Source organism: Oncorhynchus gorbuscha, linkage group LG06 (assembly GCF_021184085.1).
Source record: "Oncorhynchus gorbuscha isolate QuinsamMale2020 ecotype Even-year linkage group LG06, OgorEven_v1.0, whole genome shotgun sequence".
NCBI lineage: Eukaryota > Metazoa > Chordata > Actinopteri > Salmoniformes > Salmonidae > Oncorhynchus > Oncorhynchus gorbuscha.
The window spans coordinates 64,069,100-64,088,214 of NC_060178.1; the positions used below are offsets into that span (position 1 = coordinate 64,069,100).

At 46.2% G+C, this 19,115-nt stretch overlaps 1 protein-coding gene across 4 annotated transcripts in view; it reads left to right on the forward strand.

Annotated features, from left to right (window-relative positions):
- LOC124038230 (latent-transforming growth factor beta-binding protein 1-like) overlaps positions 1-19,115 on the forward strand; it is a 137,879-nt gene that overhangs the window by 53,941 nt on the left and 64,823 nt on the right. For all 4 annotated transcript variants that reach the window (XM_046353825.1, XM_046353828.1, XM_046353826.1 and 1 more), the window contains exons 5-8: positions 2,768-2,935; positions 14,174-14,377; positions 14,557-14,852; positions 15,783-15,882. In XM_046353825.1, the coding sequence (XP_046209781.1) occupies positions 2,768-2,935; positions 14,174-14,377; positions 14,557-14,852; positions 15,783-15,882 (768 nt within the window). The remainder of the gene's footprint in view (positions 1-2,767; positions 2,936-14,173; positions 14,378-14,556; positions 14,853-15,782; positions 15,883-19,115) is intronic.

Consider the following 19,115-nt stretch of genomic DNA (forward strand, 5'->3'; position numbering starts at 1 on the left):
TAATTCTCCCCGCCGGCCACTGTCCCCCAGCTCTCCCACACAGACAAACTAGGCTCCCGCTCTAAGCTGTAGATCGCCGTGTTGGAAGGCTACATGTTTGGCTTCAAAGACTGCTGTCTTCGACCCCATACAGGGAAACATTGGACCAGTAGAGTTCCACCAGGGGAGCTCAAAAGAAGACCCTCTTTTTCCGTGCAGACTCGCTTTCTCCATATCCCCCCCACATCCCTCCAGTCTAGCCTAGCCTGTGTGTTCTCAGCCCCTTCCTCTAGCATCCCCATGCGTCTTCCATGCTGATTGATGTCTGCGTTCTGTCTGAGACGCCCCTCCAGCTTCTCTCTCCATATGCTCCACAGAGCTGCTCCACAGAGCTGCTCCACAGAGCTGCTCCACAGAGCTGCTCCACAGGGCTGGAGAAGTCTACCGTGCCGTGCGAAGGATCTGCTTACATACGGAGGCAGCTCTTATGGAGGCAGAAGAGGGATAGAGGGATGAAGACGGACATGTTTTTATCACTGTTGAGGCCAGGGACTCCAAGCTGTGTCAGAGTAGTTAAGGCATGTGTTGAGCATGGTGTAGGGGGGCTGTCCGACGACAGCAGAGCCTTCTATATATCTCTATGTGCTAGGAAATGTGATCTGTTTCCAAGGCTTCTCCTGTCCATACTTCTCTATACACCCTGTCAACGGTGACACCCAGGCCTTCTCTGAATGAACGCGCTTGTGGTAGTAGCTTAATCACCCAGAAACCCCAGAAAGTAAAGAGCTACAAACTGCTGGGAGGTAACGGCCAAATGAATGCTCAGCCCCCAGAGAGAAACCAGTACGTTTCTGGGTCACAGTGTGATGAGGTCGATGGCAAACCCGGCATAATACAGTGAACGCTAGAGTGCAGAGAGACTGAACGGCCTGGTGGACACTCCGCTGGGAACTCTTAGTCTAGGCGCAGTGTAGCAGACACAGGAAGCCCTGGTGTGACACGGGGGATTATACTGTAGGTAAAGAACGCAGGACCTCTCGGCAAGCAGCAGGCAGTTTGATGGAGAGGTTGACGGTTCTCATGTGTAGACCCCTACCAGGAGCCAGAGCCTGAGTGGAGCCTGATATGTCTATAGGGTCTTAAAGGAGCAGAGCAGGTTGTTAAAGCAGACCTTTTCCCCCATCGACTCTCCCATGCCAGCATCAGTCAGAGCAATGCTCCTTCCTACATTGGAACGGCGCTCCTTCCTACATTGGAACGGCTCCTTCCTTCTACTTGGAAATGACATTTGGCAAACTTGTCTTTTAAACACTATGTCTATTATGTATATAATACAGTTGGCTCACGTTTAAAACCAACTGTCTATTAGTCCTTGGCTTTTGACTACATCATATTAGTTCCCCTTTATGTCCACATCTTCTTTTTTTTCATCTTATGGCAAATATTTAGGCAGCCCAAAAGTCTGTAATCCAGTGGTTTTGCCTGCTTTCTGGTGTAGAGGAAAAAGCCCTCGCTCCCCTTGGCCATGCTCCCTGCATCTCTGCCCTGTCTGGTGTGAACAGCTGACAGCCGCAGACAAAATGTTGAGCTCAGGAGTCTGGGGTTTTGGGGAAGTTTGGACGGGTGGGGGGGGCATGCAAAGTAGTAAAGACAGGACGTAGAGAGAGACGTTGGTGAAGGGAAAAGGAAGATGTGAATGGGAGAAAAAAAAGGAAGGGGAGCTGAGGAACTTTCTATAAAGACGTGTGTCACTGAATGCAGAAAAGTAGAAGGGGAAAGGTTGGAGGAGGCTAGTCTGGGAAGGGATGCGGTAAACCTCGTACAGATGTTTGTGATCAATACTCTTCTCTCTGTCTCGCTAGTCTCTCTCTCTCTCTCTCTCTCTCTCTCTCTCTCTCTCTCTGTCTCTCTCTGTCTCTCTCTGTCTCTCTCTCTGTCTCTCTCTCCCTCCCCCTCTCTTTCTCTGTCTGTCTGATATGAGGGCTGGGTTTGGTGGTGAGGGAGGAAGGGGAGAGGATAGGCGAATGGGCGGACGGGTAGGCTGATAGTTTCTATCTCGGTGCAGTGGGTAGCCTGTAACTTCATCCTAAAGTGCAGAGAGGGACAGAGAGAGAGAGGAGGTGATCTTAGGAAGAGACACAGCAAAAGCATTTTGGGAGAACTTTCTTTCAGACAGAGGTGCCAATGACCTAGAACATTTGCTAGGTGGGAGACAGGAAAGAAAGGGAGGGAGAAAGTGAGAGAGAGAAATAAGAAGAGGGGGGGAAGGCCGAGAAAGGGAGGGAGAAAGTGAAAGAGAGAAATAAGAAGAGGGAGGGGGGAAGGCAGAGAAACCAGGGCCGACTACACCGCCATGCCCACTCGTTGTGCGTCTTGGAATAAAGCATGGCATTGTGATCTGCCAATACCCACCTCTCAGGGAACTTGACTTTTGATGAAGAATTGGAGTGCATCCCAGAGTTTTGTTTGCTGAGCTCTCTCTCCCTCTGTTTTTTCTCTTTCCCTCCTCATGTTTCAGAGACGCCACCGGATTTAGAAGCAGTGGGAGAGAAAGAGAGAGGGAATGAAAGAGAAAGATAAAAGGGGAAAGGAGAGACACAACGGTGGTATATGTGAATAGAGAGGACAACAGTCCTTTCAGTTATTGTTTTGACTGAACTCTTTGTTCGTGATCGTCTGTGACAGGCCACTCAAGGTGTTACCAACTAACCAATGGATACAAGACTGACTAGACTCTCCCTCCCTTCCCTCTTCTTTCTGATGGTGTGCTGTGCGTCCCGGCTGGCAGTGGGGAACCACACGGGACGGATCAAGGTGGTCTTCACACCCACCATCTGCAAAGTGACCTGCACAGGGGGGCGGTGCCAGAACAACTGTGAGCTGGGCAACACCACCACCATCGTCAGTGAGAACGGCCATGCCGCAGACACCCTCACTGCCCCCAACTTCAGAGTAGGTGAGTGATCTCTGGTCCAGTGTATCATCACCCTTCCCCCAATCTGCTTCCGTCTTGTGTTCATCCAATGTGGTCGCTGTCTTGTGTCTGGTGATTAATGCGGTAGAAAGCATCCGGCTTCAGGGTGGTTTATTATGTTGTGTGTGTTGGTGCGTGTGCGCATGACCTGCGTTCTGTATGAGGTGTGAAGCTATTTTGATGATTAATGTTTACATTATGTGCCGACTGTATTTTCCTGCATAAATGTGTAGTATCTGATTTACATGCTACATACCAGAGATTATCAACTGGATTCAGCCGCAGGGCGATTGTTTCTCGAGCGGGTGGTCAGGGAGCCAGAATATAATCACAAATCATTGATGTACTACAAATTGACCGCAAGAAGCCCAAACCTTGCTTACATTTTCATACGATCTCAAAATGTAAATCACTTGGAGATGATTTCCTGGTGTTTTTACAGTATTTGATGTCCATCAATGATGGTCAGAAAACTTGGGGGGCCAAATAAAATCATTCGCGGACCAAATTAGGCCCGCGGGCTGCCAGTAGGGGAACCCTGCTATATGCAAAATAGAATAGTGACTGTTCCAATACAGGATCACAAAAGGTGGGTGTTCCTTAATGTGTTGCACAGACCCTGAAAAAGTCTAGTATGCTAATCTGTCTCAATCCTTATACGGAGCTCACCACTGTCTGTTGCCCCTTGCTCTTGACACAGACATGTGGGAAAACCCAAAGAAAACCAATTCCTGTCTGACTCCGCAGCAAACACAGCTAGGAGAGCGCTCGCTCTGCTTCTGTGACTTTAATCATGTTTACATACTGCTTTACTCATCTGATATTTAGAAAGCGTATTCTATTTTACTGTATTTTAGTCAATGCCACTCCGACATTGATCGTCCTAATATTCATATATTTCTTAATTCCATTCTTTTACTTTTAGATTAGTGTGTATTGTTGTACATTGTTAGATACTACTGCACTGTTGGAGCTAGGGACACAAGCATTTAGTTAGATACTACTGCACTGTTGGAGCTAGGAACACAAGCATTTAGTTAGATACTACTGCACTGTTGGAGCTAGGAACACAAGCATTTAGTTAGATACTACTGCACTGTTGGAGCTAGGAACACAAGCATTTAGTTAGATACTACTGCACTGTTGGAGCTAGGAACACAAGCATTTAGTTAGATACTACTGCACTGTTGGAGCTAGGAACACAAGCATTTAGTTAGATACTACTGCACTGTTGGAGCTAGGAACACAATTTTTGTTGGAGCTAGGAACACAAGCATTTAGTTAGATACTACTGCACTGTTGGAGCTAGGAACACAAGCATTTAGTTAGATACTACTGCACTGTTGGAGCTAGGAACACAAGCATTTAGTTAGATACTACTGCACTGTTGGAGCTAGGAACACAAGCATTTAGTTAGATACTACTGCACTGTTGGAGCTAGGAACACAAGCATTTAGTTAGATACTACATTTAGTTAGCACTGTTGGAGCTAGGAACACAAGCATTTAGTTAGATACTACTGCACTGTTGGAGCTAGGAACACAAGCATTTAGTTAGATACTACTGCACTGTTGGAGCTAGGAACACAAGCATTTAGTTAGATACTACTGCACTGTTGGAGCTAGGAACACAAGCATTTAGTTAGATACTACTGCACTGTTGGAGCTAGGAACACAAGCATTTAGTTAGATACTACTGCACTGTTGGAGCTAGGAACACAAGCATTTAGTTAGATACTACTGCACTGTTGGAGCTAGGAACACAAGCATTTAGTTAGATACTACTGCACTGTTGGAGCTAGGAACACAAGCATTTAGTTAGATACTACTGCACTGTTGGAGCTAGGAACACAAGCATTTAGTTAGATACTACTGCACTGTTGGAGCTAGGAACACAAGCATTTAGTTAGATACTACTGCACTGTTGGAGCTAGGAACACAAGCATTTAGTTAGATACTACTGCACTGTTGGAGCTAGGAACACAAGCATTTAGTTAGATACTACTGCACTGTTGGAGCTAGGAACACAAGCATTTAGTTAGATACTACTGCACTGTTGGAGCTAGGAACACAAGCATTTAGTTAGATACTACTGCACTGTTGGAGCTAGGGACACAAGCATTTAGTTAGATACTACTGCACTGTTGGAGCTAGGGACACAAGCATTTAGTTAGATACTACTGCACTGTTGGAGCTAGGAACACAAGCATTTAGTTAGATACTACTGCACTGTTGGAGCTAGGAACACAAGCATTTAGTTAGATACTACTGCACTGTTGGAGCTAGGAACACAAGCATTTAGTTAGATACTACTGCACTGTTGGAGCTAGGAACACAAGCATTTAGTTAGATACTACTGCACCGTTGGAGCTAGGAACACAAGCATTTAGTTAGATACTACTGCACCGTTGGAGCTAGGAACACAAGCATTTAGTTAGATACTACTGCACTGTTGGAGCTAGGAACACAAGCATTTAGTTAGATACTACTGCACTGTTGGAGCTAGGGACACAAGCATTTAGTTAGATACTACTGCACTGTTGGAGCTAGGAACACAAGCATTTAGTTAGATACTACTGCACTGTTGGAGCTAGGGACACAAGCATTTAGTTAGATACTACTGCACTGTTGGAGCTAGGAACACAAGCATTTAGTTAGATACTACTGCACCGTTGGAGCTAGGAACACAAGCATTTAGTTAGATACTACTGCACGTGGAGCAAGGGAGCTAGGAACACAAGCATTTAGTTAGATACTACTGCACTGTTGGAGCTAGGAACACAAGCATTTAGTTAGATACTACTGCACTGTTGGAGCTAGGGACACAAGCATTTAGTTAGATACTACTGCACTGTTGGAGCTAGGGACACAAGCATTTAGTTAGATACTACTGCACTGTTGGAGCTAGGGACACAAGCATTTAGTTAGATACTACTGCACTGTTGGAGCTAGGGACACAAGCATTTAGTTAGATACTACTGCACTGTTGGAGCTAGGGACACAAGCATTTAGTTAGATACTACTGCACTGTTGGAGCTAGGAACACAAGCATTTAGTTAGATACTACTGCACTGTTGGAGCTAGGGACACAAGCATTTAGTTAGATACTACTGCACTGTTGGAGCTAGGGACACAAGCATTTAGTTAGATACTACTGCACTGTTGGAGCTAGGAACACAAGCATTTAGTTAGATACTACTGCACTGTTGGAGCTAGGGACACAAGCATTTAGTTAGATACTACTGCACTGTTGGAGCTAGGGACACAAGCATTTAGTTAGATACTACTGCACTGTTGGAGCTAGGGACACAAGCATTTCGCTACTCCCACGATAACATCTGCTACATGTGTGTACGTGACCAATACCATTTGATTTGATTTTGTTACTCAGTTTGTGGTTCAAGACACTTATTTTAATCATCACCAAATGCCTATATCATGTTGTGAAGTGCAGGCAAATTTAGCAGCTTAACTTGCCTTTTCCTGCTCTGTGTGCAGATCTGCAGTCTCGAGCGTTGCTCTGTCCGTGTGACTGTCTCTTTAAATGAGAGCACCTGGCGCAGTATCAGCCTAATGTACCCGTCGAGGCATGCAGTCTGTCCCAGGCCGGCTCTTCCCTACATGCTCAGAGCCAAGAGGGCTATTAAGTAGCACAGACGAGAGCCTAAAAAAAGGAGAGCAGCGTTTTATTTACAGTGTGCGGGCCCATCTCCAGCAGCAGAGATGGAATAAATCCCATGTTTGTTTATCATACCTGAGTGATGAGAAAGAAGGAGGAGGGAGAGTGTTGCTTCATAATAAGAAAGGGGGGGGGATGTGTCCCTGCTTGCTACAGGGTGTTGGCTAATTAACACGCTTACCAAGCCCATAACAAGCTTAAGTTGTTTTGTGATTTGTGACTCATTTATCCAGGGCGAGTTGCAACTGTACTTTTTACCCACTTAACACGGTACTAAATGCCTGTTGGAGGCTCTGTAAAGGAAAAATGTATTTTACAGTCCTGTGGAAAGAGGGTTAGATCATAGTGGTGGGTTGAACTGTGCTGTTCTTACGACATTTTGTGCAATTAAAACACAATACATTCTTTGAGAATATGATAGGAATAATTTGATGATGTGGGTTGGATTTGGGGAAAACAAAGGCGTTGAGATGAGGGGGAAAAAAACCTGCCGGTGATTTTAAGCATCCGTCTGATTTACAAGCAGCAGCAGTCTCATTTTCTCCACATTCCTTTTTGGGTTGCTGCCCTGCCTAGTCAGCGCTCAGGGCTGGAGGCCTGGTGGTTTTGGGCCGCCATATTACCCTCTGTCGCCGATGGAGACAGCCCCTAAACTCTCCTGCAGTCCAACTCCGCTAGACTTGTATGTGGAAAGAGAGAAGGACCCAGCTGCACAGTTTACTACTGTACAGTCTACTGGCTTGCAGATTGTATAACGGTCTCGTTCAGTTTCCATATCAGCTCCTTACTGATAACGGAATAACATTTCTCCCTCGCATCCTCTCTCTGTCTCTCTGTCTCTCTGTCTCTCTGTCTCTCTCTCTCTCTCTCTCTCTCTCTCTCTCTCTCTCTCTCTCTCTCTCTCTCTCTCTCTCTCTCTCTCTCTCTCTCTCTCTCTCTCTCTCTCTCTCTCTCTCTCTCTCTCTCTCTCTCTCTCTCTCTCTCTCTCTCTCTCTCTCTCTCTCTCCTTTGTCTCTCTCCACTGTCACAGTATTCTATGGGGGATAAGGGACCCTTTCAGAGTGGTGTTTCTCCATACCTCAGTGGTCTTTTTGGCGTATTGTGTCCCCAGTTGTGCGCATTGCCTGTCCAAGTATTGTGAGCCTCCTGGATCGGTCCAGGCTTCATATTTAAAAATGGTCACGGCTGCCAGTTAATTTTGTGTGTTAGCTTCGTTCTAGACGATTTCATCAAAATAATTCCTCTGTTTCCTATTATACGGCCATAGCGGGAATGAATACAAATGTATCAGCACGGCGTCTCATTCTTCTCCTCTTCCTATTAACCATGTCACTGTACAGTAATTCACTTTCCACACGCTTGGCGATTGGCCTCTGGGCTTACTCTTGCAATTATCACTTTCCTCTCTCTCAACCAATGAGTGTAAACCTTGGGATGTATCCATGTTCTCTCATATTTGCTGTTTTTCAGCAACAGTTGTCGACAACCATCCCCCTCCCCACCACCGGCTATACTACCCTTAAAGAGATACTTCGGGATATTGGCAGAGTCAGAGGAACTGATGGATACCATTTGTATGTATTTGTGTCCAGTAGGAAGGAAGTTGGAGGTAGTTTTGCGAGCCAATGCTAACTAGCGTTAGTTAGCAATTGTACTAGCGCTAGTGAGCAACTTCCTTCAAACTGCATTCCTCAGAGACAAGGCCATATCCCAAACTATTTAATACAATTCTATTTTGCAATCTGTCTCTGTTGTTCATCCAGTTAAACCTGTACTCGATTGAACTCAAGATGGAGGTGAGATGGAGGGAAGCATTTTATATATACCCCTTTTCTTCACCCAGCACCTCCCTACAAATACACGACATGGCCAAAAGTATGTGGACATCCCTTCAAATTTGTGGATTCAGCTACTTCAGTCACACCCGTTGCTGACAGGTGTATAAAATCGAGTACACAGCCATGCAATCGCCATAGACAAACATTGGCAGTAGAATGGCCGCAACTGAAGAGCTCAGTGACTTTCAACGTGGCACCATCACAGGATGCCACCTTTCCAACAAGTCAGTTCCTCAAATTTCTGCATTGTTAGAGCCGTCCCGGTCAACTGTAAGTGCCGTTATTGTGAAGTGGAAACGTTTAGGAGCAACAATAGCCGAGCCGCGAAGTGGTAGGCCACACAAGCTCACAGAACGGGACCGTCGACTGCTGAAGTGCGTAGCAAGGTAAAAATTGAAGCAACATCAACACAAGAACTGTTTGTCGGGAGCTTCATGAAATGGCCAAGCAGCCGCACACAATCCTAAGATCACCACGCAGAATGCCAAACATTGACTGAAGTGTTGTAAAGCTTGCCGCCATTGGACTCTGGAGCAGTGGAAACGCGTTCTCTGGAGTGATGAATCACGCTTCACTATCTGGCAGTCTGACGGATGAATCTGGGTTTGGCGGATGCCAGGAGAACGCTATCTGTCCCAATGCAGTGCCAACTGTAAAGTTTGGTGGGGAAGGCACTTTCCTGTTTCAGCATGACAATGCCCCCGTGCACAAAGCAAGGTCCGTACAGAAATGGTTTTGTCGAGATCGGTGTGGAAGAACCTGACTGGCCTGCACAGATCCCTGACCTCAACACCTTCGAACACATTTGGGATGAATTGGGATGCTAACTGCGAGCCAGGCCTAATCGCACAACATCAGTGTTCGACCTCACTAATGCTCTTGTGGCTGAATGGAAATAAGTCCCCGCAGCAATGTTCCAACATCTAGTGGAAAGCCTTCCAGAAGAGTAGAGGCTGTTATAGCGGCAAAGAGGGGACCAACTTCATATTAACGCCCATGATTGTGGAATGCGATGCTTGACGAGCAGGTGTCCGCATACTTTTGGCCATGTAGTGTATGTCCCATTTCAGGGAAGAGGTAAAGAAAGAAGCCGATAGATTTCCCCGGCTCTCAGGACAATTTCCATAAATGTTCTAATTCCTCAGGTAACCTGTTCAGTTTTTACAGAGGTGAGAAGGACCGGAATGGAGGGGTTCCCATTCCATTTTTTGGACGTCCATGTTGAGTTTGGGTGGAGGTAGTTGTCTGGAGGCCTATGTGTCTGGAGTCCTGCATGAGACTTGATTAATGAGCATTACACACTAATAGTGCGTTTAGGCTTTCACTGGACCAAAGGAGTGTAATCAGGTGTTTGGTCGGTGACTAATTGAAAGCATGTGAGGCTCCCGGGGAAAGAAACAAGTCTGCAGCTCTCTCTCTGTCTGCCTTGTAAAGGAGAGTGCCAGGTATTTAACTGAAACACTTTCACTGAGTTTTATAGGCTCCCTTCGCTCCCACGTACGCAAGTTATGGATGGGTGATCATCTGGTGAAGAATAAAACCTGTAGCTATGGAGGAAGGGGAGAGTCCAGCGGGTGCCAGTGGCGGAGCGTGCTGGAGAGTTTATGAGCTGTGCAGCTCCAGCCTTATATGGAGCTGGAGATGGCTGGAGTCAACTGCTCCTCTGGTATCTGTCATTTCCTCCTTGTCAGATTTCATTAGTTTATAATCACCGCACTGTCATTTCCTCCCTCCAAGTTTTGTTTTCTTCTTTGTAGATTGCATTTTTTTTGTCATCCCTACCTGGGAGGCAGGGAAGCACTGCCCTGTTTTTACAGTCTCAGTGGATGGGCTGCCTGCGGTGGAGTGGGAAGCAATGGGGGCTTCTCTGGTTGCCAGATCCTGTGCCCGCAGTAAACACCAGGCACTAGCCTCTCTCGTGAGTCTAGGGTTGCCTTGTCTGGGCCAACCTGCCTCACTGCTCTAACCACTAAGTGGGATTTTTCTGTGAAATGCCAGACACCACATCTTAAAATCTCATTAGGCACCCAGGGGCCCTACACTGTGTTGCTGCTGACCCAGCCTCCTCTAATCACACATCCCTGGCCCGCGGAAGGAGCACAGCAGCCTGCATTAATGAACAACTTCCAGGGCTCCAAGGCTCCGGTCATCCCTCTCTTTTCCTCTCTCACTTTCCACTCTCAACCATTTAGTGGATGATGAGGAAATTAGTCAGTGTGGTTGTGTGTGTGTTCGTCAGGGGCGCAACTTTGGCTTTAGAAGTGGGGGGGACATAATTATTATTTATATTTTTTAATTATCCAGTCGGATAAACATACCAAACAGCCTACCGACCTCTCGAAGGCGTCTGCGTGGTCCTAAAGCACACCATTGCCTCGTTTGGATCACATTCCAGTGATAAAACTGGGACAAAAATGCATTACCAGAATGTGTGGGGGACATGTCCCCCCAGTCTCCAGTGAAAGTTGCGCCCCTGACGTTGGGGTATTTGTGTTAACTGTATCTGTGTACATCTGTGTGTGTGCGTGTCCACAGTCTACCAGGTGAAATAGTCTCCTTAAACTCTTTTACTCTGTGGTAGTCAAGAGGAAACATCTGGAGCGCATAAGACTGTGGCTGATTTTGGAACTGAGGTACTGAGGTCACTCTCTCTGACTCAGCTGATTAAGGCAATTTAGGCCGTTCATATTTTAAAAACCTTTGCAGTGATCATAAAACCAAACCATGTACACTGTATCACTGCTGTGATGACATGTTGACATTGCTATTAATTGTACCAAAAAAACATGTAAAAAGAATATTGAATATTTTGTGACTACTACGATGTGTGGATTCATTTCTCTTGAATGATCTTACATTGGTTTCCCTTAAGTGGCTGTCTATCAGAGGTCAATCAGATCAGGTCTGATAAAGTTATATGGCTGTTTGAAAGAGTGGCACTTCCCTTCCCACCCTGTGATGTTTTGGCACACACAGCTCCAGTAGCTTGTTTTCCACCCACAACACGATGAGTGTGTAACCATTATGGTGTGGTTAGTGGTTCTAAGGGATGGGTTGACAAAACACGTTCTATCAGATGAAGTTGGGTGGTTTTGGGGGCCATTCACCCCGGTAAGCAGTCTATGTAGTTATGATCTCATTAGGCTCTGGGAACCACAGCTGTGGCTTCTGGTGGAGGCTCTATGACATCATACTGAGGGCTGCGGAGGAGGAGGGCAAACCGGATGTCAATCAACAAGAGACACAGTTACTCATCACATTAGGCATTGTGATTGACATTTTTAATGCGCGAATGAACCTCATTCAAAGAGACTGGAGGTGTCGGGTCACGTGGTCAGGAAAAATGACGTACTCATCCAATTCGGTTTGATTTGGGTCCCACCAAACCCATGATTATCATGTGTAGATCCTGCTCTGTTCAAATGACCAGTCAGTACAAATGTGGCAAACGGCTTGTCAACCAGTTTGATTAGCCATATATTCTCTCTCAAAGCACATTTGACATCGATGCTGTCTCTTCCAGACACCCCGTATGTAAACAATAACCCGTTGTCCCTGAGATGCCTTTGCATATCAAACAGGATGTCACCTGATGCTCCTAATGCCACCAGCTGCATGGTAATGACATGGGTCAGACCTGGGAGGGGACTGGTGCTGGGGAAGGGCAGAGTCAGAGAGGACTTCAAACAGAACTCTAGAGCAGGTCCCTGTATGGGCCAGATAGGATCAGAGGCAGCCGGAATGTGAGGTTTGGGAGCGGTGTTGTAGTCACCATAATGAGAGGGTTGGGGAGAGGCAGATTTATTACAGCTGTCGTTGTGTCACCGCTGCAAATCCTAAACAAACCTTGCCTGTCCCTTTTCTAGGAAAAACACACTAAATGAATACAATATGCAGTATGGTAGTGACCCGGAGGCACTGAACACAAAGACTTTAGGTCACAGGGCAAAGAGCTACTATAGGAATGTTGTTGCTATAGTTGGAACATGTATAACTTTCGCTATAATAAACTCGAATGCCTCTTTCGAGGAATTTGGAACACCATTTTCATTTTGAAACACTAGCGCGAGGCTAATGTCTACGGTTGCCTCTGAAGGTCTGAAAAGTGTGTGATTTACATCAGAACACGTAACACCACCAGGAATTTCTGCTGTGTGTCTTTGTTTGACATGCTTTACTACAGCATGCAATAGAGTGCCAGAAGAGGCGTGATTACTAGTTCTCTCTCTCTCGCTCAATTGAGCAATCGACTCGCGGTTTGCTGAGGAGATTCCTGCACTGGTCGAAAGGGCGACAGACCCAGGAAGCCTAGATGGCAGAGACTGTGGTGTTCCCCGTAGGCAGCAGGTATTCCCATTTGAGAGAGAGAGAGAGCAAGAGAGAGAGACCGCCTCTCTGTTTGCTGGTTGGAGTGACAGCTTGATTCATGCTGGCGACCCACACGCCATTGACAAATATTTCAAATACACTGGGGGGGGGGGGGTTCAGTTCCCTCAGACCTTTTCAGAGGACGGCTTCGGCAAACAAACCCTCCACAGAAGGTCCTTCAGCCTCGCAATTAATGAAACTTACTGCCTGAATGGGAGCCTTTAATGTTCGCCTTTAGATTCTATATTTCTCATTTGTTTTTGTTTCTTTAAATCTGGTGTGTGGTGCGTGGTGAGCTGAGGGGTGTGGTGGCATGTGTGGCGCGTGGTGAGCTGAGGGGTGTGGTGGCATGTGTGGCGCGTGTGGAGACTAGCTGGAGATATGAAGAAATTCCTTTGTGGATGAATACGCCTTGGGTGACTGACAACTCTGAGACAGAGAGAGAACGTGAAAGTGAGACTGTAGGTGTGAATGATGGGTTGAGAGAGATAGTTTTAAAAAAAATTAAAAGGGGAGAATGGAACACTTACTCAATTTTGAGTATGAACATCAAGGCATTTCTGTGTCATTGCCCCCTCTGGAGAGTAATACTTTCCTGGTCACACCTCTGTCATTTGGTTTGGGTCTTAGCCTCACACAGCCTTATCTGGGCCTGAAGTCTCCCTCAGAACCAGGCTGAGCTCTTCATGACTGTCAAAGTCCGGATGGAAAACACACCCTAGGGCTGAATACATGAATACATCACAGGCTCCTCAATTAATCCAGGTTTGCTGAGGAATTATGCAGTCTCCAGGCATAATGGATCATTTGCCATCCACCTCCTTGCTTCTTTGTGATGAATATTGATGGCGGGGGAGCCAGGCAGTGTTTGGACACTGAGCTGAATGTGTAATGGCGTAGAACCCCGGAAGACGAGGACGGAGATGTGAACGATGGCTGAACAACACAGACTTTGTTCTCCTGGGTCTGGATGGATCCATCATGCTTTTTAATGTTGCAGCTTGTGATTCCGGCTTCATATCTTTGTGTGCCAAAGCACAAACCTCCTAGAGGAGGTCTTTGGCATATGGACGCTGGAGTGGGAGAGAGAGAGAGCACTCAGAGAAGAAAACAATATTGGAAGTCGATAACTCTTGGAGAAATGTCAAACAAAGTTCATAAACAGTGGTTGTTTTGTCTACTTGCTCTTTATTTAAAGGTTGATCAGCCTCCAAGTTAAAAAACGTTTCCAACAATAAACTGCTGTGAAATGCTCAGAGTGTGTGTGTATTATCATTGGGTTCGCTGCCACCTGTGGACACAGCTGGCTAAACTTCACGTTCTTTGTGTTCTTTAGTGGTATGCCATCTTCCCTGCATGAATGGTGGAAAGTGCAGTGCCAGGGACAAGTGTCAGTGCCCGCCTACCTTCACAGGGAAGTTCTGTCAGATGCCTGTTCAGAACGGGAATGGGCAGCAGCGCCAGAATGGACAGCAGCAGACGTCCCAGATTCACTCCACTCACACTCTGCCGCTGACCTTCAGCAATGGACAGAACCCTGGTAAGATGGAGTCCAGAAACATGGAGTTAAGGATGATTTTTTTGAAAATGTTAGTTTTTCATCCACAGGCATAGAGGTACAAAAACAAAGGAGTATCCAGTAAGTGCAGTCGGGGAACATTAAGTTGCTCTTTTCAATAACTTTGACCCAACGTTTCCTCTTTCCCTTGTCTCCCCTAGTGAAATATGCCCCCAGCATCGTGAACATCCACGTGAAGCATCCCCCAGAGGCCTCGGTGCAGATCCACCAGGTCTCCCAGCTGGATGCCAATGGGCAGAAGGTGAAAGGCAATGGGCAGAATGGCCACTCCCAGACCCAGTCCCACTACACCTACCACCACTCAGAGAGCAGCCAGAAGATCCAGCAGCAGGGACACAACATCATCTACCCCAACCTGCAGAGCTACGTACCCCAGTACCAGCCTGTCTCCAACGGCCAGCTGGGACGCTGCTTCCAAGAGACCACTGGCACACAGGTCAGAGAGGGACTAGGGGGGAGGGGAGGGATGGGAGAGAGGAGGGATGGAGGTGAAGAGTGGGGTAGAGAGAGGAAAACTGGAAGTTTTGAGAGTGCAGATTGAGAGTATTGGAAGACAAATTAGAGAAGGACAAGGGGAAAGGTGGGGGTTGGAGAAAGAGAGTGGAAATAAGAGGGGGAGAGTTTGTTAGGATTTGTGGTTAATGAGTACTGCTTCAATGCCAGCCATTTATCATTCTTTGCATTGGAAAAACTACAATCAAAGTAGCTGTTTGTGCATCAAACTAATCTACGCTAATCTAAATTGATGTGTGTTTAAAGGGGGGGGGGACAACCATGCCTCAATTTAAATCAATGCAGGTGTAAGAGCCTTCCTGTCATTTTTCAGCCTGCTTTATACACAGAGAATAAAGATCTTATCAACACCAAGCAATTTTTCCCATCTTAGAAATAGTCCCGTAACCCAGGTCAGTGCTTAAATACATCCAAAGTTATTAGCAGCATTGGCAACTCGCCCATCTTATCCACTCCAGATCACCATTCAATTTGGTTTGCATTTTGCAGTCAAATGGACATTGTGGTGATAAGGCTCCATCAGCAGGCGAGGCGCCGACGAGTGTTCCCTTATCAGTGTGTGTCCATCTGAGGGAGGCTTGGCGACAGGATGTGTTCTATAATAGAGCTGTTCTGTCTGAGAGTTGGAGTTGGAGTGACAGATGGGCATTGTGTGATGCTGATGGCTCACAAGCCCATGTCGTGAGGCGTTGTTGTGCAGCTTTCTTTTATTACTTCAGCCAGCCAAATAGAGGAATATGAGGGAGTTTTCTCCCGTCTGAAAATACTGAACTCGCTCACTCAGTCTTTCCCTCTGCTGTTCCTTCCCCCTCCCTTTCTCTATTTCTCTCTCTCTTTCTCTTCTAAATGCCAGTGTGGCAAGGCCCTCCCTGGTCTCAGCAAGCAGGAGGAATGCTGTCAGAGCATCGGAACATCCTGGGGGTTCCACAAATGCCAGAAGTGCCCAAAACCATGTAAGTACCGATGTAATGCAAGTAACACTCTTTGACCAGTGTAGATTATAATGCTTGGCCTTTATCAGAAGGCGAATGGGGAGTGAGCGAGACTGTCGTGGGATAGACAGGCAGCGACAGAGACAGATGAACTGTACACCCAATTAAGGACGTCTCAGCCCAATGAAATTTGCCTCAGCTTATGTGAGTGCCGTGCGGCTATTTGCTGCCGAGACACAGTAGTTGAAGATAGATCCGGTAATGCACCTTACTGGCACTGTGGAAGCAGTTTACTGGCATGTGCAGTTTCTCACTTCCTAACTGCTTCCAAGAAAATTGTTTGTTTTTTTGTGTCGAGACAATCAACACATTGGAACCCGGCTTCTGCCAAAAAAAAAGGAGGGGTAATGGTTTTTCACAGAGAATGACAGAGAAGGGGGCAGAAGGAAGTGATGGGCGGGTGGGGGAGGGGGGTTGGAGAAATGGTAGAATTCAGTGAAGACACGCAAGTGTGAATGTGCTGACTCACATAGCAAACAGACCCAGACCAGACAGAGACCCACAGTTTTGTTCCAACAACCGGACCCCTGGTGTCCAGTCCACGGACTCACCTCATGGTAATCCTCTAATAACTTTCTTGTGACATTTTACACTCGTGGGAATTGGCCTATATGGGTAGGGCTAAATGTTCATGTTTATTGCAGAAGAAGTATGAAAAGCATATGCAGGCATGGTAGCAATTGAAACGGAACAGTTTGGAGATTATGGGGAAATGATTAGGCCAACGTTGAGGACACAACAGTTCCCCTGACACAAGACTGAATCCAAATATCACACTGTTGATTTTACGCAAATTTACATTTACTGTACTTTTCGGCGCATTTGTTGATCACGAAATCTGAAAATACTCTGGATACATTCAGTAACATGATACGAATATTCCTGGAAAATGTGGGGGGGAGGTGCGACATAAGACCCAAAACGTTACACGGGTTTGAGTGAGAGGACTAACTGGGGTCTCCAAGTGGCCACGCACACCTCTCCAAACTGTGCACAGTTCCTAAACTATTTCAAAGCACTTTTCTGACTTAAAGAAGAGTCTTCAACTATAAGGTGCTTTTGGGCTCTTCGAGCTGTGCAGTTGAGGAACTAGAGGAAGCACACTTGCAGTTGTTTTGTTTGGAACACAACCCTGCGTCCCCGCCATCACACAGTTACTGTTGTTTAAGCAATCCAAAAACGGCCCAAAAAACATGACCAGCTATAAGCAATACAATACCATCTTCCAGTGTTAGGCTTTCACAGGGCAATTCAGAGAAACAGATTGTCATTTTGGTGCGGATAGAAAGGAGTCACAGGTGCATTCAGATGTGTGTTCTGCGGCAGATGTTCTTCACAACAGACAAACGTAGGCTCATTCTGTTCACAAATGGCATTGGGTTTGCCGCCATGTCATCTTGTAACTGTACATCTAACACAGTGGTAACATTTTCCTGACACTGTACATGACACGAGTTTTAGGATATGGAAATGTGAAGTGCACATTTTTACTCACGGGTGTTTGGCTTGCTTGTATAACTTCACAGCAGTATTTATTCTAATCCTCAATATCTCCAATCTTTCAAAATACAACGAGGCATCTTCATTTACAGCATGTGCCTCACTCAGACAACAACAATGTTTTATAAAGTTGCCCAATTAGCGGGAGGGATGGGGGGGGCGTCTTCTTGTCGCGTGCGGTGCTCAAATTCAGAACGGCTGTCAGTCAAAACCCATACAACGCTGTGAAGCGCAGAGCCTGATCTCCGGCATCATTTATAGCATGTTACTATACAGCCACTGCGTTCTAATGTAGGGGCTTATCAGTGCCCAAATCTGCAAATATCAACAGTATACGGGAACAAGTGGAAAGGACTACAATAGGTGAAAATCGATCCCTCTAATACCCCCAGACGAGCGTTACAACATTGCCGTGCTTGTATCATCCATATTTGGTGAAATAATGATTTGTACAGACCCAGACTGAAACCCAGACAGAATATCTTGATCTTTCGCCGTTTTGTGTTTATAGCTCTGGAAAATATGTTGAACTATGCTGGGATGCTAAAAAAATATGCTAGGAATGAGAAATTGGGAGATCTGTTTTCAAATGAACATGACACAGCCTCGCTCTCATCACCTGAGACACATTACACAATGTAGCCTAGTTACGGTAAGTAACAACAGAATGACCAGCCCGGTCATTTCAGAGCAGCTGCTCTTGAGGCACTGCTAGCCTACCTCCAATGAAAATCCTAGCTTTGACTTGCCTAGCTAAATAAAGATAAAATACAAAATAATGCACTCTCACGAGTTGCCCAGTCACTTGTATCAGCTGGCAACAGGCAAAATAAAGACGCAGAGTCACATTCATTTGGGAACATAATATGACCCTTGTGTTTATCCAGATAAAAAAAAAGGTGGCTGGCTTCTGGCCCTGTGGGTTTATTTTGAGAAGAGATCTGTTTAAAAAGAGGAAAAAAACCTGGATGTCTCCATATCAGTAGTCTGTGTTCCCACGTGGCTGTCCTGTCTTTCTCTTCCTGGGCTATTTTAGCTTGTTGTTACCCAGTGGGGGAAGGTGAGGGGATGGTGGGAGGAGACGGGGGTGGGACGCGGTTAGAGATATGTGTTTTCATCAATTTAAGTGGAGGGCGGTGGATATCCTCGCGTGAATAGCTTGTACTCAAGAAGAGCTCATAAAAAAACAACTAATTTGTAACCCAGAAAAAAAGCGATTAGTCTGCCTCAGACAGGCATCAAAGTACTCTGTGCCCTCAGTGCACTTTGGAGATGAAATAACTACGCTTTAATCATTATCAAATAATCTTATGGGCCTGAGAATCAAGTTTAACTCGGTTAGTTTGTACTCCTGTCTTACCTGACAGGTAGACTCTTTCAAGGTCAGAAATCACCACACATATTTTTCGACCATTACTTCCCTGGTTTCCACACTGAACAAAACCTAAAGCCCTTCACCAGTTTGTTCCCAAAAGTCTCCTGTTATTGAAGGGTACAAAGGAGGCACAGTGTACTGACTGGTTGTGTTGGGAGTCAGGAATGGCAGGGGCGTGAGGTTAGTGTTTATGTGTGGGCGCCGTTTTAACAGCCACATTATGCCCCCGGAGACAGTTTTCACTGTTAAATAGATTGGCTTACGCGCAAACAAACACAGCCTTGTTCCCTGTTGACAAGGCTAGCAAGTTATCAATCTG